This window comes from Carassius carassius, chromosome 6 (genome assembly GCF_963082965.1).
Source record: "Carassius carassius chromosome 6, fCarCar2.1, whole genome shotgun sequence".
NCBI classification, from domain to species: Eukaryota; Metazoa; Chordata; class Actinopteri; order Cypriniformes; family Cyprinidae; genus Carassius; species Carassius carassius.
The window spans coordinates 35,984,585-36,003,964 of NC_081760.1; the positions used below are offsets into that span (position 1 = coordinate 35,984,585).

At 37.8% G+C, this 19,380-nt stretch overlaps 1 protein-coding gene and 1 long non-coding RNA gene across 4 annotated transcripts in view; one reads left to right on the forward strand and one right to left on the reverse strand.

Annotated features, from left to right (window-relative positions):
- Positions 1-723: 723 nt before the first annotated feature.
- On the reverse strand, positions 724-4,511 carry LOC132142026 (uncharacterized). Its single transcript, XR_009434008.1, has 3 exons — positions 3,983-4,511; positions 1,410-1,469; positions 724-1,188 (listed from the first exon to the last, which is right to left on the reverse strand). It is a non-coding gene; the product is annotated as an uncharacterized LOC132142026 (long non-coding RNA).
- An 11,208-nt stretch (positions 4,512-15,719) lies between these two features.
- LOC132142775 (type II inositol 3,4-bisphosphate 4-phosphatase-like) overlaps positions 15,720-19,380 on the forward strand; it is a 124,885-nt gene continuing 121,224 nt past the window's right edge. Inside the window, exon 1 of one of the 3 annotated variants that reach the window (XM_059552885.1) lies at positions 15,720-16,483. In XM_059552885.1, coding sequence (XP_059408868.1) covers positions 16,445-16,483 — 39 coding nt within the window. In that variant the 5' untranslated portion in view covers positions 15,720-16,444. Of the gene's footprint in view, positions 16,484-17,615; positions 17,634-19,380 lie in introns of those variants that run through there. The other 2 variants (XM_059552887.1, XM_059552888.1) reach the window with 2 other exon arrangements.

Genomic DNA, 19,380 nt, shown 5'->3' on the forward strand with positions numbered 1-19,380 from the left:
TCACGTGATCACTTTTGATAATTTTAATGCTAAATAAAGGTATTACTTCACAAAAAAAAAAAAATAAATAAATAAATTAATTAAGATATCTGACACCAAACTTTTGAACTCCTGAAATATATAAATGGATTTATTCATGTTTTTATATTGATTAATGTGGTAATGCCAAATTTGCAATAATCCAGTAATACTACTGGAATACTACACTTGATTTTATTTGATGATTATGTCTTTATATTCTATCGTTTCTGCTTCAGAGTAAAAAGTCACTATTTCTCACAGTTAAAATGTTTTCATGTAGTTATGACTTTGTATGTCACAATATGAATTTATCTCACCCGTCTGCCTTTAATCTTATAACACTATTTCAGTAATAACATTTTTATTCTGTCTCATTTTCTAGGCAGCTGGAGATTGAACTCAGGGCTTCTCAGAAACCACCCTCTTTACCCGTGAATCAAGAGTGTTCAAACATCCATCAGACGAGCGGCATTTCCAGCAGTAACACATCACATCACAAAGACTCCTGCTGCAAGAGGATGCAATTTAACAGACATCATCTCTACATGTAATCAAATGAACTAGAGATCCTTGGCAAAATTTCACTGATATCTCCAGCTCTGAAAGCATCACAGTCTGTTGTAGCATCTGTCCCAAGCTTATCAATAATACAATTAAATAACAATATAATTATTTCTGAGCATTACTTCTAGCAGTGTAAGTATCTCTCTCACTGCGAATTATGAATATGACCCTTAAAATAGATTACATTTATTATTGGAGTCATTAATACATTCATGTTTGTATGCTTCAAGCAGGCAGTCAAGTGAAAAATGGCAATATAGGAAAATGTAATCTTTTTTAAATAGGTTTCGATTGCGGTGAAGGGCTGCTTTGGGGGGGGGGGGAGGTTCACTAGCACACAATGAGTGTGTCATACTTTGAGCATATCGTCTTCCTCATCCTCAAACAGTCATTTACACTGTCAATATTCAGCAGGTGGAGAATATTCGAATTGGACTTGTTGCTAAGTAACAGGCAGGAAGGATTTCCTGTTTGCTACAGCTGCTCTCTTAAATAAAACTCTGTCAATATGTCCCAAGAGAAATTCTGTTTGGGTTCAGGTTTCAAAAGTCTCGAGAGCACATTGAGGATCTCCATCCATCCATCCATCGATCCATCCCAAAGCTTTAGGAACTTATAAAAATCATTATAGGGTTCTTTTCACAAATGAATGCTCAAAAAGTTCTAAAATCCGAGCAGGAAGTCTTCAATTCATACAGGTAGTCATGGCATTAAATGTTGCACGCACAAAATAAGTAAATAAATAAATACAACTAAACATCTTTCTCTGTGTTTTTGCTTTGTTTTACAATACAAATATCTAAACATCCTTGAATTACATTTACTTGGGATGCAAACTGAACATATGAAGTCTTGTTTTCTGAGAAATCGAACAAAATGTATCCCTAAAACAAGAACAAACATCAGTCAGTGGGGTGTGAAAACTTCTTTTCCCTTTGAATTAAGTAGATTTTTTCTTCTGAGCCCATTGGGAAAAAAAATGTGTTTTGTTTAAATCATAAACTCATCTCTTATTGATCAGTTTCTCACAAGACTTCTTATTTTATGTAGTTTTGCTTCTTAAGTAAATGCATCTTGATTTCAGAATCTTTAGACATTTGCACTGGAAAACAACTGAAAACTACTGAGGAAGAGCATCACTTTTTTGTGGTGTGATCAGAAGGTGCAATAAATGTTATTCCATGTTCTAGTGATTGGAAGCAGAGCTATTCAAGATGAAAATGTATTAAAAATTAATGGAGATCAGTCGGAAGTTGTATTTTCAAACTTTTAACTGTTACTAATACAAGACATGAACATTTAGAGACCTTATTGACATAAAAAGATATAAATACATGTTTTAAATAAACAGAAGCATTTTCAGCACTGGTCTCAGATTTGTGGACTGTAATTCATTTGTACTGCACTTACTCCTGTTATAAGTTAATGTATATTTCTTAATAAGTTAAGCTGAATACACACTGTATAATCAAGACACATTTAGCCAATTTTAGCTCCTCAAGGCACTAATGTGCCATTTAAGTGGAGAATCCAACAGCTGCACACTCGTGTTTCTTCTTACATAAAAGACAGTAGATGTTGCAGCATTTGCTTGAGCTTTGGCCCCAGATCTCACTGGGATCATAACATTAAAAGTGAAGAAATGCTCGTAAAGGACAGTCTTCACATCCCCCTGAGCTTTTTTTTTTTTTTTTAATCGGGAGACTTGAAAGTTAACAAGCAATTAAGGTAAACATACAATTTTACACCCAGGCCTATCTGCAATCAAAAGTGGTGCAATTACGAGACAGTAAAACCCCTTCAACCTGAAAACCCCAAACTGGATTTTAAAGCACAGATGTGCAGCAGTGGGAACGCCTGATTAAAGACAGAAAGCTGTGCATAAAGATTCCCTCATCTCCGCCATAGTAATTTTCTCATAATTAACATTTGAGCAAGGTCAGTGCCTCTGTGCAACACTTAATTTAACAGCACTGGTGTTTTCAAAGTCTTTTAAAAGGCTGGGGAAACACTTCACATATATTTTGGTGTTAAAGTCAAAGATTGTACGTCCAATAAAACTATTGCATTTTGATAGAAAATTAGACAATGCCTATCTAACATAGACATGCCTCCATCCTCAAAGACCATGTAATACCATCCAATTAACTCTGTAAAATTTCAGTGCTGTGTAAATATGTAAAATGGTATTAATAGCACGAACAAATAAATAGAACAAAGATACAAATTATACAAAGTTTACGTTTTTTTTTCAAGGTATTCAAGTACAGAAACAGAATAATCAAGTGTAAAAAATAAATGCATAATCTGCACTGCATAAATAAAATATAGGTTAATTCTTGTTAAAACTACTAATTAATTCAGTCAAGAGCAGTAAGTGATTTTTTCTTTTTTCTTTTCTTGGATAAACAAGAACACAGACAACAACAGCTGGTAAATTAGGTGCTGTCACTAAGAGACAATGCATCCAATATAATGATAATGTAATGAAATATAATGATTTTTTTCTCTTTTTTTCTTACTTTCACCTAATGGTGTATTCACACAAAACAAAATATGCCTATCACGTCTCTCGCTCTAGATTACTCGTGGGATTTTTTTTTATCACTCGGGCTATGGATTTATTCGCATGAGTGAGGCAAAAAACATCCCGTGAGTAATCAACCATGGTGAGGATAAATACGATCGCTGCTTTGTACATGTTGTGGAAGTCCCAATAAAGGCCGAAAAGCCAAACGCAGAAGTGTCTGTGTTCACAGCACCATACAGAGGTGCGCACAACTCTGTAAAGTTGTATCATAGATTTCGGGATGCCTGCAAACAGCTACAATAATGTGCACCTCCATTTTCTGATTCAACCAGGTGTGCCAATAAGCTCTTCGCTGATTGGCTTACGAGAACACATCAGGCAAATTATACGCTAGAAAAAAAAAGTAAAAATAAAAATGAGTTAAAAAAAATGAACACCCCTCACAGTTGTCATGAAGGGCAAAATTAGCTATATAGTCTTGGATCCCTATAATCATTGCCAAAATCAGCAGGGGTTCAAATAAATATTAAACCCACTATATGTTTCTATTCAAATTAGTTTGCTAAAATATGAACAGTTAAATGGTGGCTATTTGATTTCACGACAGACTTATTTTAACAGGTTAAGAAACCTGATTATTTTATAGTACCTACTGACTCCCTGTATAGGTTCTGTATAGAGATTGTTTTCCTTAGGATAAATTTATTATAATCTACTGTATATCAAACTGAATCATAATTGAATCAATTAGTAAAATCTGTGCTAATACCCAGCCCTATTGTCGGGTCATTTCTTGGTCTAGGTCTAAAATCTTGGTCGTGAAGCAAAACTAGCAGAGATCTGATAGTTTGTCTGTGTAATGTTTACCTTTGGACTGCACCGGTCTTCATTAGTGGGTGTTTTCATCTGTGCTAACAAGCTCATCTGTTTCATTTCAGATTCTGAATAGATGCAGTCCAGAAACACACACCAGCCCAGAGGTCTTGGCAAAAGGCTTTTTACTCACCGACAACTTTTTAATGAGATGACCACTAAATATCCCCTCCATACGTGCATGCTTTGTTTCTTAAAACTTAGTCTGGAGCATTACATAGATGTCACACTTTTGACCAGCTAGTCCGTCTAATTTTGTGCAAATTGACACGTGCGTAATATTATTGATGATCCCAGTGATGTAACTGGCAATAGAAACCTCATCAGTTTTCCTCATTAAGCCCGAGTTCCTCTTTAAATTAATGCTCTTGAGCTAATCGTCAAACAGGTGCCAGATGCAAATAGTGTCACTTTAAGTAAAACAATGACAAAATTACCATGATGAATAGTCCTCATTTTAAAAGCATATGGGTTTCTCGTAGCAACCAGTGTTTTTCTCTTAATGACATTACACATTACTCAAATTGATCTGTTTCGAGGTTTGTGGCATAATTGCAGCGCTGAGGATTGGCAGACATGATTAATATTATTCAGTGCTCTGGATTCTTATGCTAATGGAAGATCATGTTCTGTGTAGTTGTGATGGCAAGGCATGTGTGCAGGTGTGAAGGTACTGATGGAGTGGCTCATGTACTCATAATTACTACTGAAGCGGCAAGTTAAAGAATAGTCCTGCCTATATTTTTGGCAGTGAATTGTGATTGGCTGTTTGCTTATGTAGTCTCATTCTAGAAAGCATTTGATTGGATGAAAATTTGCATGTGCCCCTAAATGCATTAATATTTAAAATTTGTAAGTCTGCTTAAGAATGTTTTCGCTCGCATGGCTTTGACCTCAGAACTAACAGACGTTGGACTAAAAGCCACAAACCACACATTATTGCTTTTGTGGTTACATGAACTCGAAGCAAACTCGAGAAAACTGAATTTTGTCAAGTGGTTGTGCAAAGCAAGAATGAATTATGGTCTTGTAAGGCCCCGGGGCACAAACCAGCCTGATGCCATTTTTCTAAATATAAAATATATTCCCCACTTGTAATAAGTCATACTGCTCGCACCAAGCAATATTTTGTTTGTTATCTTGTATATAATTATACAAATATTTTTTTAAATAAAATTTTAATATACAATATTATTTAATTATATACTTACACAATAAAAATCATCAACTAATTTATTACATTTAAATTTAATTTAAGTTTATAATGTATGAAATTATTCTGTGTTATGTCTTCAGTGTTTTATTGTATAACATAATTGTGCAATATTAACACAATTGTACAATATCATAATTATTAAATGCATTTATATTATTATATATTCATATTAAAATTATTATAAGTATTATATTAATAATATTTTATTATATAATTATTATTATTATTAATTTATATCATTTGACAATTTCCCTATAAAATCCTAACAGGCTTTTAATAATGCCACTGAAATCATCACAAGGCGGCATCTGTACCATCTCATAATGACAACATGATTCTGCCTGCCTGTGTGTGTGTGTGTGTGTGTGTGTGTGTGTGCGTGTGTGTTTGTGTGTTTTTTGTGTGTGTTTGGTCTTGTTTGATTGGCAGCATCTGATGAAACTGTGTGTAAAGGACCATGAATGGATGAGCTGCTTCACCCTGAAGGACGGAGACAATTATTTTGAGACTTTTAGTTTTATTTTTGTAAACCCCTGATAAGAATATGATCTTTTCATGGTTGTTTTCATAGATTTTTGTTACGATTAGCAGAAGGATGGTGGCTGTTATCACTGATGGGATATCAGGTGTGAATTCCTATACTTACTTACTTACTGCCCATTATGCCTCTGGCATGTAGGGCAGCAACGAAGGTCCTCCACTCTGGTAGATTCTGGGCTATTTTCTGGACATCTCCCCATGTCAGGTTCATATATTTCATTTCTTCCTCTACTGTACGACGCCAGGTGATCTTTGGTCGTCCTCTCTTTCTTCTACCTTCGGGTGTCCAATGAAGGGCTACTCTTGGGATGCTGTCTTGCTCTCTTCTCAAAATATGGCCAATCCAGTTCCAGCGCCGCTTTGTTACAATGCTACCCATGCTGTCTTGTTGACATCTTGTTAATAGATCCTCATTTGATATCTTGCTTGGCCAAAAAATCCGACAGATTCTTCTCAGACTCCTTGTGTGGAAGACTGACAGTTGGCATATGTCACTTGCTGTCATTCTCCAGCATTCTGCGCCATACAGTAAGGTGGATAGAACGCAACTCTGATATAATTTTAGTTTTGTCTTGGTTCTATACTGCTGAGACTTCCATATGTTGTTTAGCATTCTGAATGCATTTCTGGCTTTGTTGATTCTGTTTTTAATGTCATTGTGTGCACCCCCATCGTATCTTACAGTACTCCCAAGATAGGTGAACTCATTTGTTGTTAGTAGAGCTTCTCCATTCACATGTATCGGTAATGGATCTAGGATGTTTAGCACCATTACTTCAGATTTCCTCTGGTTTATCTTCAGGCCAACTTGCTGTGCAAAGTAGCTGAGACGTGTTGTTTTCTCTTGCATGTGTTGGTGAGTGTGTGAAACTAGAGCCAGATCATCAGCAAAATCAAGGTCTTCCAATGTTGAGAAGAGGGTCCATCGTATACCTCTTGATTTATCTTCTGTTGTGCGGCGCATCACCCAGTCGATAACAATGTTGAAGAGCAATGCTGACATTACACATCCTTGTCTGACTCCTGTCTTTACCTGAAATGCCAGGCTACTGTTTCCCACCCGGCATTTGAAATTGGCATAAAAGGTCTTGATGAGGTCCACTATGTGTTGTGGAATTCCATACATCCTTAAGATGTTCCAGAGGCCGTCTCGGTGTATACTATCGAATGCCTTTTCAAAGTCTATAAAATTGATGTACATTTGCCTCTGCCATTCTGTGCATTGTTCTATGATATTACGAAGTGCAAATATCTGGTCAATGCACCCTCTCCCCTTACGGAATCCTGCCTGTTCATTCCTGAGTTTCTTATCTACTGCCTCTTTAAGTCGTCGCTCAATGATTTTTGCCATGATTTTGCTTGGTATAGATAGGAGTGTGATTCCTCGCCAATTGTTACAATCTCTCAAGTTGCCCTTCTTTGGTATCTTTATGATAATTCCTTCCGTCCAATCATCAGGTATTTCCTTTTCCTCCCAGATAGTTTTGAATAGTGGTTGAAGTATTTTTGAGGCGAGGTCTGGGTCTGCTTTGAAAAGCTCTGCATTCAGGTTATCTTGGCCAGGGGCTTTTCCATTTTTTAGGGATTTAATGGCTGAGACAATTTCTTCCTTTGATGGTGGTTCAATGCTAATGTCCAGGTCATTCTCTGCATGCTGGACATCTGGTTCTATTGTGGGTGGTGGTCTATTTAGAACTTCCTGGAAGTGCTCTGCCCATCGGGCTTCTTGTTGTGACTCAGTTGTCAATAGCTGACCCTTTTTGTCTATTATTGGTGCCTCAATTGTTCGTCTGTGTTTGCCACTCACTATTTTGGTGATCTTGTAGACTTTTCCTTGCTCCCCTTTTCTAGCTGCCTCTTCTGCTTGACTTGCGAGATCTTCTAGATATGCTCGCTTGTCTGCTCTGGCTTTCCTTCGCACTGCTTTGTTTGTTTCTTGGTATTGTTTCCTGTATTTTTCTTTAAGCCGTTCAGACTTTGTCTCATTTACTTTCTTCTTTAAGACCCTTCTATTTTCTACAGTTTGCCATGTGTCGTCACTTAACCATTCCTTCTTTTCCTTGTGCTTGTATCCAAGACAGGCTTCACTGGTCTTCACATAGGCTGTTTTGGTCTGTTCCCACAAAGTGTTGATATCATCTGGTTTAGGCTCTGTATGATCCAACATATCTGCTAATGCCTGAAATCTGTTCTTTAGTTGTAGCACAAAACAACCTTTGACCTTGGTATCATGTAGCTTTCCGACATCAAATTGTTTTCTGGCTGTCTTTCTGCTTCCTGTTTTCCTAAGCTTTATTCTCAGCACAGCTGTTACCAGGTGATGATCACTACCAACGTCTGCTCCTCGTTTGACCTTAACATCAAGTAAAGAGCGTCTCCATGTGCCATTTATCATGAGATGATCTATTTGATTTTGATCCTTTCCATTTGGAGAGTACCAAGTTAGCTTGTGAATGTCTTTGTGTTGGAACAGGGTTCCCCCAATGACGAGGTCATGGATGGTGCAAAATTCTGCTAACCTTTCTCCATTCTCATTCATGACACCGCAACCTTCCCTTCCCATCGCCCTATCGTGTTCTGTGTTGCTATTACCCATCTTGGCGTTTAGGTCCCCCATCACTATCCTCATGTCGTGTCTGGGTGTAGTTTCCAATATAACCTGCAGTTGTTCATAGAATTCATCCTTCCAGGTGACATCACTGTCATTTGTTGGGGCATAGCACTGGATGATAGTTGTGTTAATTTGCTTCCCCCTCAGCCTAATCTTCATGAGCCTACTGTTGACAGGTTTCCACTCCATCAAGCTCTTCTCTACTCCTTTCTTCAGAATGATGGCTACTCCTTCCCTATGTTGGTGGTCATCTCTTCCTGAGTACAGCACTGTTTCCCCTGTGCTTGTTGTGAGTCTCCCTGATCCTGTCCATCTGCTTTCACTTACTCCGAGTATATCTATGTTATATCTTCTCATCTCTGATGTCACTTGTGCTAATTTACTTGTATCGTACATTGTTCTTACATTCCAAAATCCTTTCCTAGTCTTAAGTTTGGCGTTCAGAATTTCCACCTTCCTGTCACTGGCTTCCTTTCGGCTTTCACCAATGACATTCATCCTAGTATCTGATGATAGCCCTGGAAGTCCATCACGTCCAGTAGTGCCAATTCCTTCTGTTGCTGTTTCCGTAACGTGTTTGTTTTTACAAGACAGAGTTGTTAGCCCTGTGCTAAACCTCCAACCTGGAGGACCAGTGGATTGCTCTTTGTCTGGCCTCTACCCTTTGACCTGTCCAGCATGGGTGGCCCTACCAGGAGATAAATCTCCTGCTGGTATAGCTCTAGGGGTCATTGAGACACACAAGCTCCCCGACCACTACAAGGTTGCAATCCAACGGGGAGTGTGTGAATTCCTATAGCAGAGATGATATTCAGCATTTCTCTTGTGGCTCTAGGATCTTTGATGCTAAAACGTCCACCTTGTAACTGACAAAGTTTACCAATGTTGTCATGGTTGACGTCTTTCTCCAAGGTCATCCAGCGCTTTTTCAGCATTTAAAAAATTTCAGCATTTAAAAAAGTCAGAAGTATAAATTATTCTATTAATTTAAAACACTTTCACACTGATATGAACAAAACTATAGATGGGCTTTTTGAATACGCAAATTGATCATCTGCAAATAGGAGGCACTTTTGGAACGGCAGAATGTAGTTGTTTACATTTACAGTGAATATTTAGTGCTTTACATTTAAAAAAAAAAAAATTTTCAGTTTGACCAATAAATCTAGTTTCTATAACGAAGCTGGAGCACAACATGTGTGCGTCTCTGAGCAACACTGCAGTGTTTCAATCTTGAAATAATCTGTTTTTAAACAAATCATTTGAGTAAATGACTAAATCTATTTATAAAGACAGCCACTTGATTAATTTCTAAATGAATCCGCTGTTTTAAGCAAATAGTTTGAATGCATGATTCAGTGAATCACTCATTAAGGGACTTGGCGCCACCTACTGGCAGTTTTAGTGTCATATCGATATATGATCAAATATAACAATCTTATTATCAGGTTGTGCTAGATTAGGCTAGCAAATCTGATTTTACTTTTGAGCATACGAAACGTTATGTTGTGCTTTTATTTTGAAGTTTGTTTTTAAAGGGATAGTTCACACAACGATGAAAATTGCTCCATGATTTACTCACTCTCAAGCCATCCTAGGTGTAAATAACTTTATTCTTTTAGACAAATACAATCAGAGCTATATTTAAAAATATCCTGGCTCTTCCAAGCTTTATAATGACAATGAATGGGTGATATTCAGCAGGGCAGTGCAGAGACCTTTGTAGGGGCAGGTGCTCAAAGTATAAAAGGGGCACATGGAACAAGGCTTTAAATAGCGCAGTTCAAAATATCAATACAGCAATATATTGTGATGCATTCCTTGCTGATTCACGTATCGATATGGATGATTATGTATTGATACAGCAGCAAATGCTGTGATGCAGTTTTGAAAAAGAAACGGATTAGAAGAGACAATTTTAAGTTTAAAAGAAAAAAAAAATTGTCCACCTAATAATAACTCTGGGATTAGAAACTGAAATGTCTTAAATTGTCCCAACCTGATGGCTTTTTCTTCTCTGTTCTACAGTATAATTAAGAACAGCGGTTATAGTAAAAACTATAGAAAACCTCTACATTTTCCTCTTTCTCACCAGCCTCTGTCTCCTGGATTGCTGTTACCTGCTCTTTCTGTCACTTGTGCCTCTACATTTCCCTCTTTTTCTTCCTCTTTCTCCATCTCCTCATCTGATCTATTACTTTCCACTCTCTGTCCATCTAGGAACAAGGCTCAATTTACTATTTCAGCATTGATCTATTATTTTAACCATCACTACTACTCTTGCACCTAATCAATAAGTCCACCTTAAATATTGATACAAAACAAAAAAAACTGATACACTGGAACATAGTGATTAATATTATTATTACGGTTGTAGTTCTTGTTGTCTAAAATTGAACACCTTTGCAATGTAAACAAATGACAGGCTGCATGTGTTATTCATCTGTCACATTTAAAATATAATTATATTTTAATTCATTTCTGAATTGTTTTTATTTTTATAATGATAATTCAGAGAATGAGAAAATCTGAATAAGCCTTGCCAGTGTTGTGATATTTTAAGGCACTCTACGTGTTAAAAAATAAATAAATACTGTAATATAATAATAGTTTAGTCAAATAACATAAAAAGACCAGACCCTCGATCAGGGGCGTCATGCATTCATGATTTTTGAGGGGGCACATTGGGGGTGGGGGGTAAAAGTCATGCTAGTGTGGCAGTGGAGGGGCATATAGGACAGTAGCAGACTACGCCACGATGGGAGTTACACCCAAAGAATCTTGTTCTCTCGTTCTAACCAGGCACTCAAGTTCGTGGATGGATCAGCCAGAGACAGTGGCCCGTACAAAAATGCATTTTTTATTATTACTTAAACACACAATGATCACACCCCCGAGAGAAGAGGAGGACAGGACGGAATCTTACCAGTGGAAGACTAGTGGCTTGAGCAATGAGCATCCTTAAAAGACACCCCAATCACACGTGTCGATTTCACACACGCACCGCAAGGGAAATGGCCACACTCAGTGAACACAGCCACAGCACACACCAAGGGACCCACCACCGCAAGGGGCACTGCTCCCACTGGCAGTTCTCAGCACCTGGACAAAATGGACACTTGAAAGTTAAACGAAAATAACAATTACAACACAATGTCTAATCAGTCACCCGTTCTAAGGCCCAAGATTATACTGGGGTTAGCAATATGAACAGGGACTCAATCACACAATAAATCAAAAATAAACAATCAACCCTAGACAAATCACATAAAAAGGTCAAATGAAAAACATCACAACTGAGTTCAATCCTCCTTGGTCCAGTGTGAAAAGGCAATCGGGTACGACATAAATATGTGAACATGTAACGTGAAGAGTATAAGCAAAGCAGCAGTTGTTCAGCGTCGATGTAGCCAACTGGCGGCCGCACCCCCGGTTAAATAGCACTCCCTATGATTAACAACATTGCGTCACAGGCGCTGAGCTCTGATTGCTGATAGCAGAGCGCACACTCAGCTGGTGAAAGGGCTGCTGCCGCACCGGGGATTCTACAACATGAAACATTCCTTATAAGCCCACTTTATAGAGTTAACGAGTGAAAAGAGAAACAAAGCTAACCATACCTGCGGCGCTATGGTAGACAGGTAACCAGGCAGACATCAGGTCACTGGGCAGGTAAACAAGACAAGTCGCGTACCGGTGGCATCATTTATCCAAAGAAAAGTCCCGGTTTATAAAGGGGGAGTAGTCCTCGCGATTGGCTCAAAGTTACCTGCCCAGAACCACCCACAGCTGCAGCAAATCAAGCGTCACCCAGGGAGGCATGAGCCAGAAAACTGCATCCCGCCACACTAGGAAAGCATGTGATATAACTGATATAGGCTTATGTTTTATTTATTTTTCATTTTTATTCAAAACAATTCCAAACATGCTTAATATATCAGGAAATATCTCGATTCTCAAACGTGTAAGTAAACGCGTTCTGCACCTTTATAGATTGTTATTTGATCAATATATGGAAAAGTGGTGTAATCTATTAACTACACATAATACCCCGACTTTTTACTTAAGTGCCATATCATGCCATAAAATATTTTCAATATGACTGAATTTGCATTTAATTTAAATTTTAATAACAATATTGTACATTTACATTTACATTTAAATTTATTCGTTTAGCCGACGCTTTTATCCAAAGCGACTTACAGATGAGGACAGTGGAAGCAATCAAAAACAACAAAAAGAGCAATGATATATAAGTGCTATAACAAGTCTCAGTTAGCTTAACACAGTACACCTAGCATGGGATTTTAAATAATATAATATAAAGAAAACAGATAGAATAAAAAAAGAATAGAGCAAGCTAGTGTTAGAGGTCTTTACACACACACACACACACACATACACACACACACACATGCAATTGCATACTTAATGAAAAGAAAACAGAATATAAAAAGATTAAAAAGGTAGTTAGATTTTTTAAAGAATAGAATTAGAATAGTGAGTGTTAAAGTTAGAGGGTCAAATAAAGATGGAAGAGATTTGTTTTAAGACGATTCCTGAAGATGGCTAAGGACTCAGCTGCTCGGATTGAGTTGGGGAGGTCATTCCACCAGGAGCCAGTGGTAGTTTTGTAGGCAAACATTAATGCCTTGAATTTTATGCGAGCAGCTATTGGAAGCCAGTGCAAATTGATAAACAGATGTTCATTAAAAATTAATCTTGCTGCCGCGTTCTGAATTAATTGTAAAGGTTTGATAGAATTGGCTGGAAGACCTGCCAAGAGGGCATTGCAATAGTCCAGCCTGGATAGAACAAGAGCTTGAACAAGGAGTTGTGCAGCATGATCCGAAAGAAAGGGCTTGATCTTCTTGATGTTGAATAAAGCAAATCTGCAGGATCGGACAGTTTTAGCAATGTGCTCTGAGAAAGTCAGCTGATCATCAATCATAACTCCAAGGCTTCTAGCTGTTTTTGAAGGGTTATGGTTGATGTGCCTAACTTGATGGTGAAATTGTGATGAAACGATGGGTTTGCTGGAATCACAAGCAGTTCTGTCTTGGCAAGGTTGAGTTGAAGGTGATGGTCCATTATCCAGGAAGAAATGTCTGTTAGACAAGCTGAGATGCTAATAGCAACTGTCGGATCATCAGGATGGAATGAGAGGTAGAGTTGAGTGTCATCAGCATAGTAGTGGTATGAAAAGCCATGTTTCTGAATGACAGAACCTAATGATGCCATATTGTAAGTTACTTATTTTAACACTTTCATTTTACAGAGAGTAAAGAAAATTTACATTATCAAAGAACATTTTCATTCAGTCTAGCCAGAGTTCAGGCACTCTCAAAAACTCCCATTTAAATCACTGAAGCACTTTACATTACATTATGCACATCTGCACTTTTGTTGTTTCTGATGAGAGAATTCGCTAAATAATTCAGTCAGCGAGCAAGTGAACAAAACACTGCGTTTCAGTGATGACTCTTCTGCACGTCTCCGATTGGCCATTGCATTCATAAGCACAACAGAATCGTTTCTGATTGGTTATCATGAAGCGTTATACGAACGCGTCTGTCTCTGGCTCATCGCCAGCCAGCGAACACAGATTTGAATTTAGCATTGAATTTGGAAGCTGCATTTAAATCCACTTGGCTCAGAAATCTTTGAATGGGCATGACCCCTCTGCCCTCAATGCCTGTGAAACGATTCTCCCTCAAACAGCCCGCTAACGTTACTTCTACACTACAGGCTACACACCGCAATATAAACAACATATCTGCATGTTCTCACATCACGTCGTTCTTGCAAAATAATAATAAGTAAATAAATATCAAAATCACTTCGCTGAGAATGAACACCACTTACGAGCTTCCGCGGTGTTGAAAATATCCTCTGGCAATTAAAAAATGCGAGTGCGGCGTGACGAATCTTCCCGGTCGGATGAGGTCGTCGTCGTCAGGTGAAAGGTCATCATGTGGATCATCTTATTGACGGCTAAATTATTATTCAGAAATTGTACTAATATTTAGATTGGGCATGGGCAGGCATTCACAAAAGGGTACGTTATGACAAAAAAAATTAGAGGAAATTTTGCTTTGACAAAAGGGCAATTTGGGCACCAAGGGGCAAAGGGGCAGGTGCTCAAGCACCCAACGCCCCCCGCTCTGCACGTGCCTGATATTCAGTAGTCCAAAAAACGGCACCAATCCATCATAAAAAAAAAGTTTTCTTCAGAGATTCTTCTCTGTGATGTCCAGCTTAGTCTAGTTTGGGTAATTAGTCTCATTAAACTTATGCACATCTTAATGTGATGTTCTTAAGACCTGCCATTGAGTTATTGTTCATATGATATTCTTTTTATACATTTTTTATTATTGTGTTTTGGCTTCGTTTTTGACCTTGAATCACTGCAGATCACGCTCTCGTTAGAACATGTCCAACTCTTTTTTACGTTACGAACTCGGCCTGGTTTGTACTTTTTGAAACTTGTTTTCCACGGCTTTAATAAACTTCATACTGATCCCAATCCTGCAGGCATTTACAGAGTGGTGCGATGCTGTTCTACAGGAAGACGGCGGAGGCAGGAAGGGAAGGAGTGAAAGAGAAATCCCTCTTCAAGAATAGCTCCAGAGCCGAGCTGCTCTTCCTGCTATAGGAAACCTGGAACGGGAGGGTGAAAGCCTCGCTAAAGCAAATGCTGACAGAAATTCAACCCTAATGGGAAAAATGCGCACACTTCTCACAGCCATTCCATGCCACTTTTCAGGAGACTGAGCAAGACTTCCTGTGTCCTCCTGAGATACTTCCTGTGCATACCAACAAACCGCTCTTCACATTTAAAGGGTTTTCTCCTCCTTTTGGCACTGTTTTCTGTAATTCTTTCACAAAATGGTTTATCTTTATATCCATCTGCTTTCTCTCTCTCAATCCCTCCACTTCCTCTTCCTATACATGTGCTGTATCAGGCATTCATCTTTCTTCTGGGCTCTGACATTGTCTCTCTCTTCTTTCAGCGTGTAAGGTGTCAGAGTTCATGGGAAGGAAGCTGAACCCTTCAGTGCAGGTGTGTTGGAGGAGGCACGACGGCATGATTACAGATACAATGAGTATTAGACATTTTTTTAAGCAATCTTATTTATTTTTTAAGAGTTACTTTACTTTTAGCATGAAATTTAACTACTTTTTACACATTGTTTTAGTCAAATGTTCACGCGTGTTTAAATCTGTATGGAATTTTTTAAATATTTTGTTTAATTTCGCACTTCCTATCAACTTAAGTGTTCTTTTCATTGACTAAAATTAGATTGCATTTAAAATCGCAAGTAAAATCGATTAAACTGACTAAAGTGCAAAAACTAAAATCTGCTCTCTGCCTTGCTATTGGTCACAAAAATAGATAGCCACACCCCAAACTTATTTCATTGGTTGAGTTGGTTTGGCTGTGTCAGTGTAGTTCGGCTTTAACAACCACAGCAACGGAGTCACAGTGTCTACACTGTTGAACAAGCCTACTTATAATCTACGTTGGGATAGAAGAAAGAAAAAGCACTTTTACGATGCTATCATGCTCTTTGTAAAGTTGCACAGTAAAGCAGGCCTGATTGTGTCTTGCACACACACATTATTTATTGTGGGAAGCTGGCATGTTTCTGCTGACAGTCGTCTTGAGTTCTTTATTGAGGGCAACAGCTGGCAGTTCCCTTTGCTCTTATCTCACACCCAGACACACCCTCCGCTGGCACACTCATCTCTCTGTTTCTCTCTCTCTCACTCTGCCTCTTTTTTTTCTCCGTCCACATCGACCCTCGGCCCCACATGAGTGCACAAAGAGAAGTCTATTTCCCACTAAATTAGATTTGCTGGAGGAAAGAGGTTTGCGCTGTTGAAGCTCACCCAGACTGCTGTAATATTTAGCTTTCATGCGTGTGTGTGTGTTTGTTGTTCAGCGACGTATTTATACCTCACCATATAGATCGTACAATGACTGGCTTCAGTTTCTGTGTTAGCAATCGAGCGAGCTGGATGCTGGAAGCTGCCGAATAGTGACACTTTTGACCTGTTTGTGAAAACACTAGACTCTGGACTAAAGATGGACTTGAGCTCATGTTGTTGGAGGCTGAGATGTTGGGTAGGTGTGAATTTATATATATATATAAAATACTTATCTAAGTATATTTTTTAAAAATATTATAATAATAAAATATTTATACTTTATATGTTTTATTGCTAAAATTAAATATGTACATTTTTAAATGATGAATTACCATACTTTTTATACTTTGACACAAATTTGTTTATATATTTATGAAAAATTGAATTGAAAATCCGAACTGCCCTTATTTTGTCAAATGAGAGTTTTTGCAGAATATTCATGAAGCTGTTTTGCATATATTAACAGTTCGTAGTGACTACATCTGTCCAAAAAATTGGACTTTGATTGGGTTATTTTCCTAAGTGAATATATAAAGAATAATTGCAAACATGCTTTTTATACACTTTAAAACATAAAAACCTTTTGTTATGTTTCTGAAAATTGTGTTTTATATTCTTTTTTTTCTTGAAATGTGAATGGAGAGTTTTTGTGACCAAGTCACAAAAGAACTCAAAATTTTTTTGAAATGCCATTGATGTCACCTTAACTGAACCTAGCGACGGACTTTTTTTTTACTAAAAATTATCAAAAATCTTACAAGACTTCAAAAAGTTGGTTACAACCTTTTTGGATGAACTATTCATGTAAGTCTGCTTTGGGGATCTAGATATCTTGTTTGCATTCATAAATGAAGGATTATGGAATAAACAGTATGCAATATAATTTGCTAAGCAATTGACAAATGGATTGAAATGAATTGTATGTAATCATGTACTTATCAGCAGCTTCACTGAGACGTGTGGTGGTGAAAATCACAGAGGTTTCCCTAATGGGTGAAACCGTGAAGCAAGATTCCCAGATTTGTTTTCCACATTCAGCGTGGAAGGCGCCTGCTGTGGATTGCTGTGAATGGCAGTTTTCTGAAATAGCAGCAGGTGTGGGCCACGCGCTGTTAGGAGAGAGCTGGGCCACTTTAGTTATTTAATATAGACAGGTGCTGTAGTCTGAAATGAGACTGCAGCTGTTTCCCAGGCTCTTGACTTAATGCACATGTAATCTCATGTAAACGTGTGCGTGTTTGTGTGTGAAGATGTTGCAGGCAGTTTCCTGTGTTTCCCAGTGGAGGTTTTGCTCAGTCATCATGCTGATGCTGGTCTGATGTGACAGTCGAGTGGAGAACAGGCCAGTTAGTGACCGCAGCATTGGTTTGATTTCAAGTGCCATGGTGACTTGAAATCCTGTGGCTCAGTGTTAGAGCATTGCGCTAGCAGCGCAAAAAGTTGTTGGTTCAATTCCAAGGGAACACAAATATATAAAATATACCCTGAATGCACTGCAAGTTGCTTTGGATAAAAGCATCTGCTTAATGTCATTCAATATTGCTAAATATTATTGCAATTTCAAAGAACTGTTTTCTATTTGAATATATTATTAAATGTAATTTATTCCTGTGATGCAAAGCCTTCAGTCTTCAGTGTCACCTGATCCTACAGAAATCATTCTAATATGTGGATTTCCTTTTTTTTATATCAGTGTTGAAAGCAGTTCATATTTTTGTGAAAACAGACCCCAAAACTTTTAAAATGTAGTTATTTGGCACCTAGAAATTTACTTCATACTGAGAATAACGATTTAACAATCACACTATTGAGTTCCTTCCCTGATAATATTTGGAGAAATGCAGCCTGTGTGTTTGTGTGTTTTCAGCCTCTTAATGTCCTGGAAAATCCCACTCTATAAAAATACCCGTCTTGCCTCAAGAGGAGGGTCGTAAGTAAGATTTGACGTCACACCCCTGTCTCTTTATAAAACATCTTTGTTGGTTATTTATTATTGATGCATGTGCATTTGTGTGCACATTGATTTCTAGCCAAAATCATGGCGACTTGCTATTTATTCAGTCTGTTTTTGTATCGCATTCCTATCGAACGTCCGGTTAGTGTAAAAATAAGTTTGTCCAGTGTGACAGCACATTACAGGATAAATTGGCCACTTTGGGACATATCTAAATGACTCCCTCCGCCCTGCATTCACCACACACACTAAATAAACGCTGCTTTTTGAAACGAGGCCATTAGTCCTTAGGATTGAGCATTACCCATGCTGCAGTTGAGTTTTCTGCGCTCCCCTGCGTCGCTCCGCTGATTTATACCACCAGTGATATTGACCTTGTGGTTGTATGGGTTCAGATTTGTGCTGGTCACTTGTTTTATCTCGGCTCTAACTGAAATTTTAGGCATGGAGGGTGAGGTAAGTTTGACATTGTAATGCTTTTTAGTGATTTAGCATGGATCATAACTTTAGCAGGATTTATATGGTCCTCTTTGTGCTGTTTGGTGATTAGGAGTCGTATGCAAGACGGAGTTTGAAAACCTTTCAGCTTATAGATCCTGCGGATTCTTTTAATTAAGCACTTTATAAAATCAATCTCACCCTGTTGAATTGATGAAGGATGCAAACCTGTAAAAGACTCTGAGATCCGCTTGGCTAATGTCTCCATGTGCCGGTTTCTTGCATAGCTAGCATTAAAGGAATAGTTCACCCCCCAGAAAGTTTGTTTGCATGTCATGTATGACTTTCTGTCTTCCTTGGAACAAAAATAGTAATTTGGCATCTTTACAGCCTAAACCGACAGTACATAGTCATCTTCAGTATGTCTGTCAAACTTCAAAAATGACACCAGAAAATGTGCACTATATTCTGTGAGAAAATATTTCCACCAGTTAAGAGAAAAAATACAAGTATGTTTTGGTAAATCATAATTGTGACATGTTAAGTCATAATTATGAGCTAAAAATTAAAGAAAATAAAGACTTGATTTCAACTTAAACTTGTCATAATTATGTATTTTCATTGCAATTTTGTAATTATGACAAGTTGAGATAAAGGTATAAATATGAGTTTAAAACGTCAAAATTATTTCTGAGATAAAA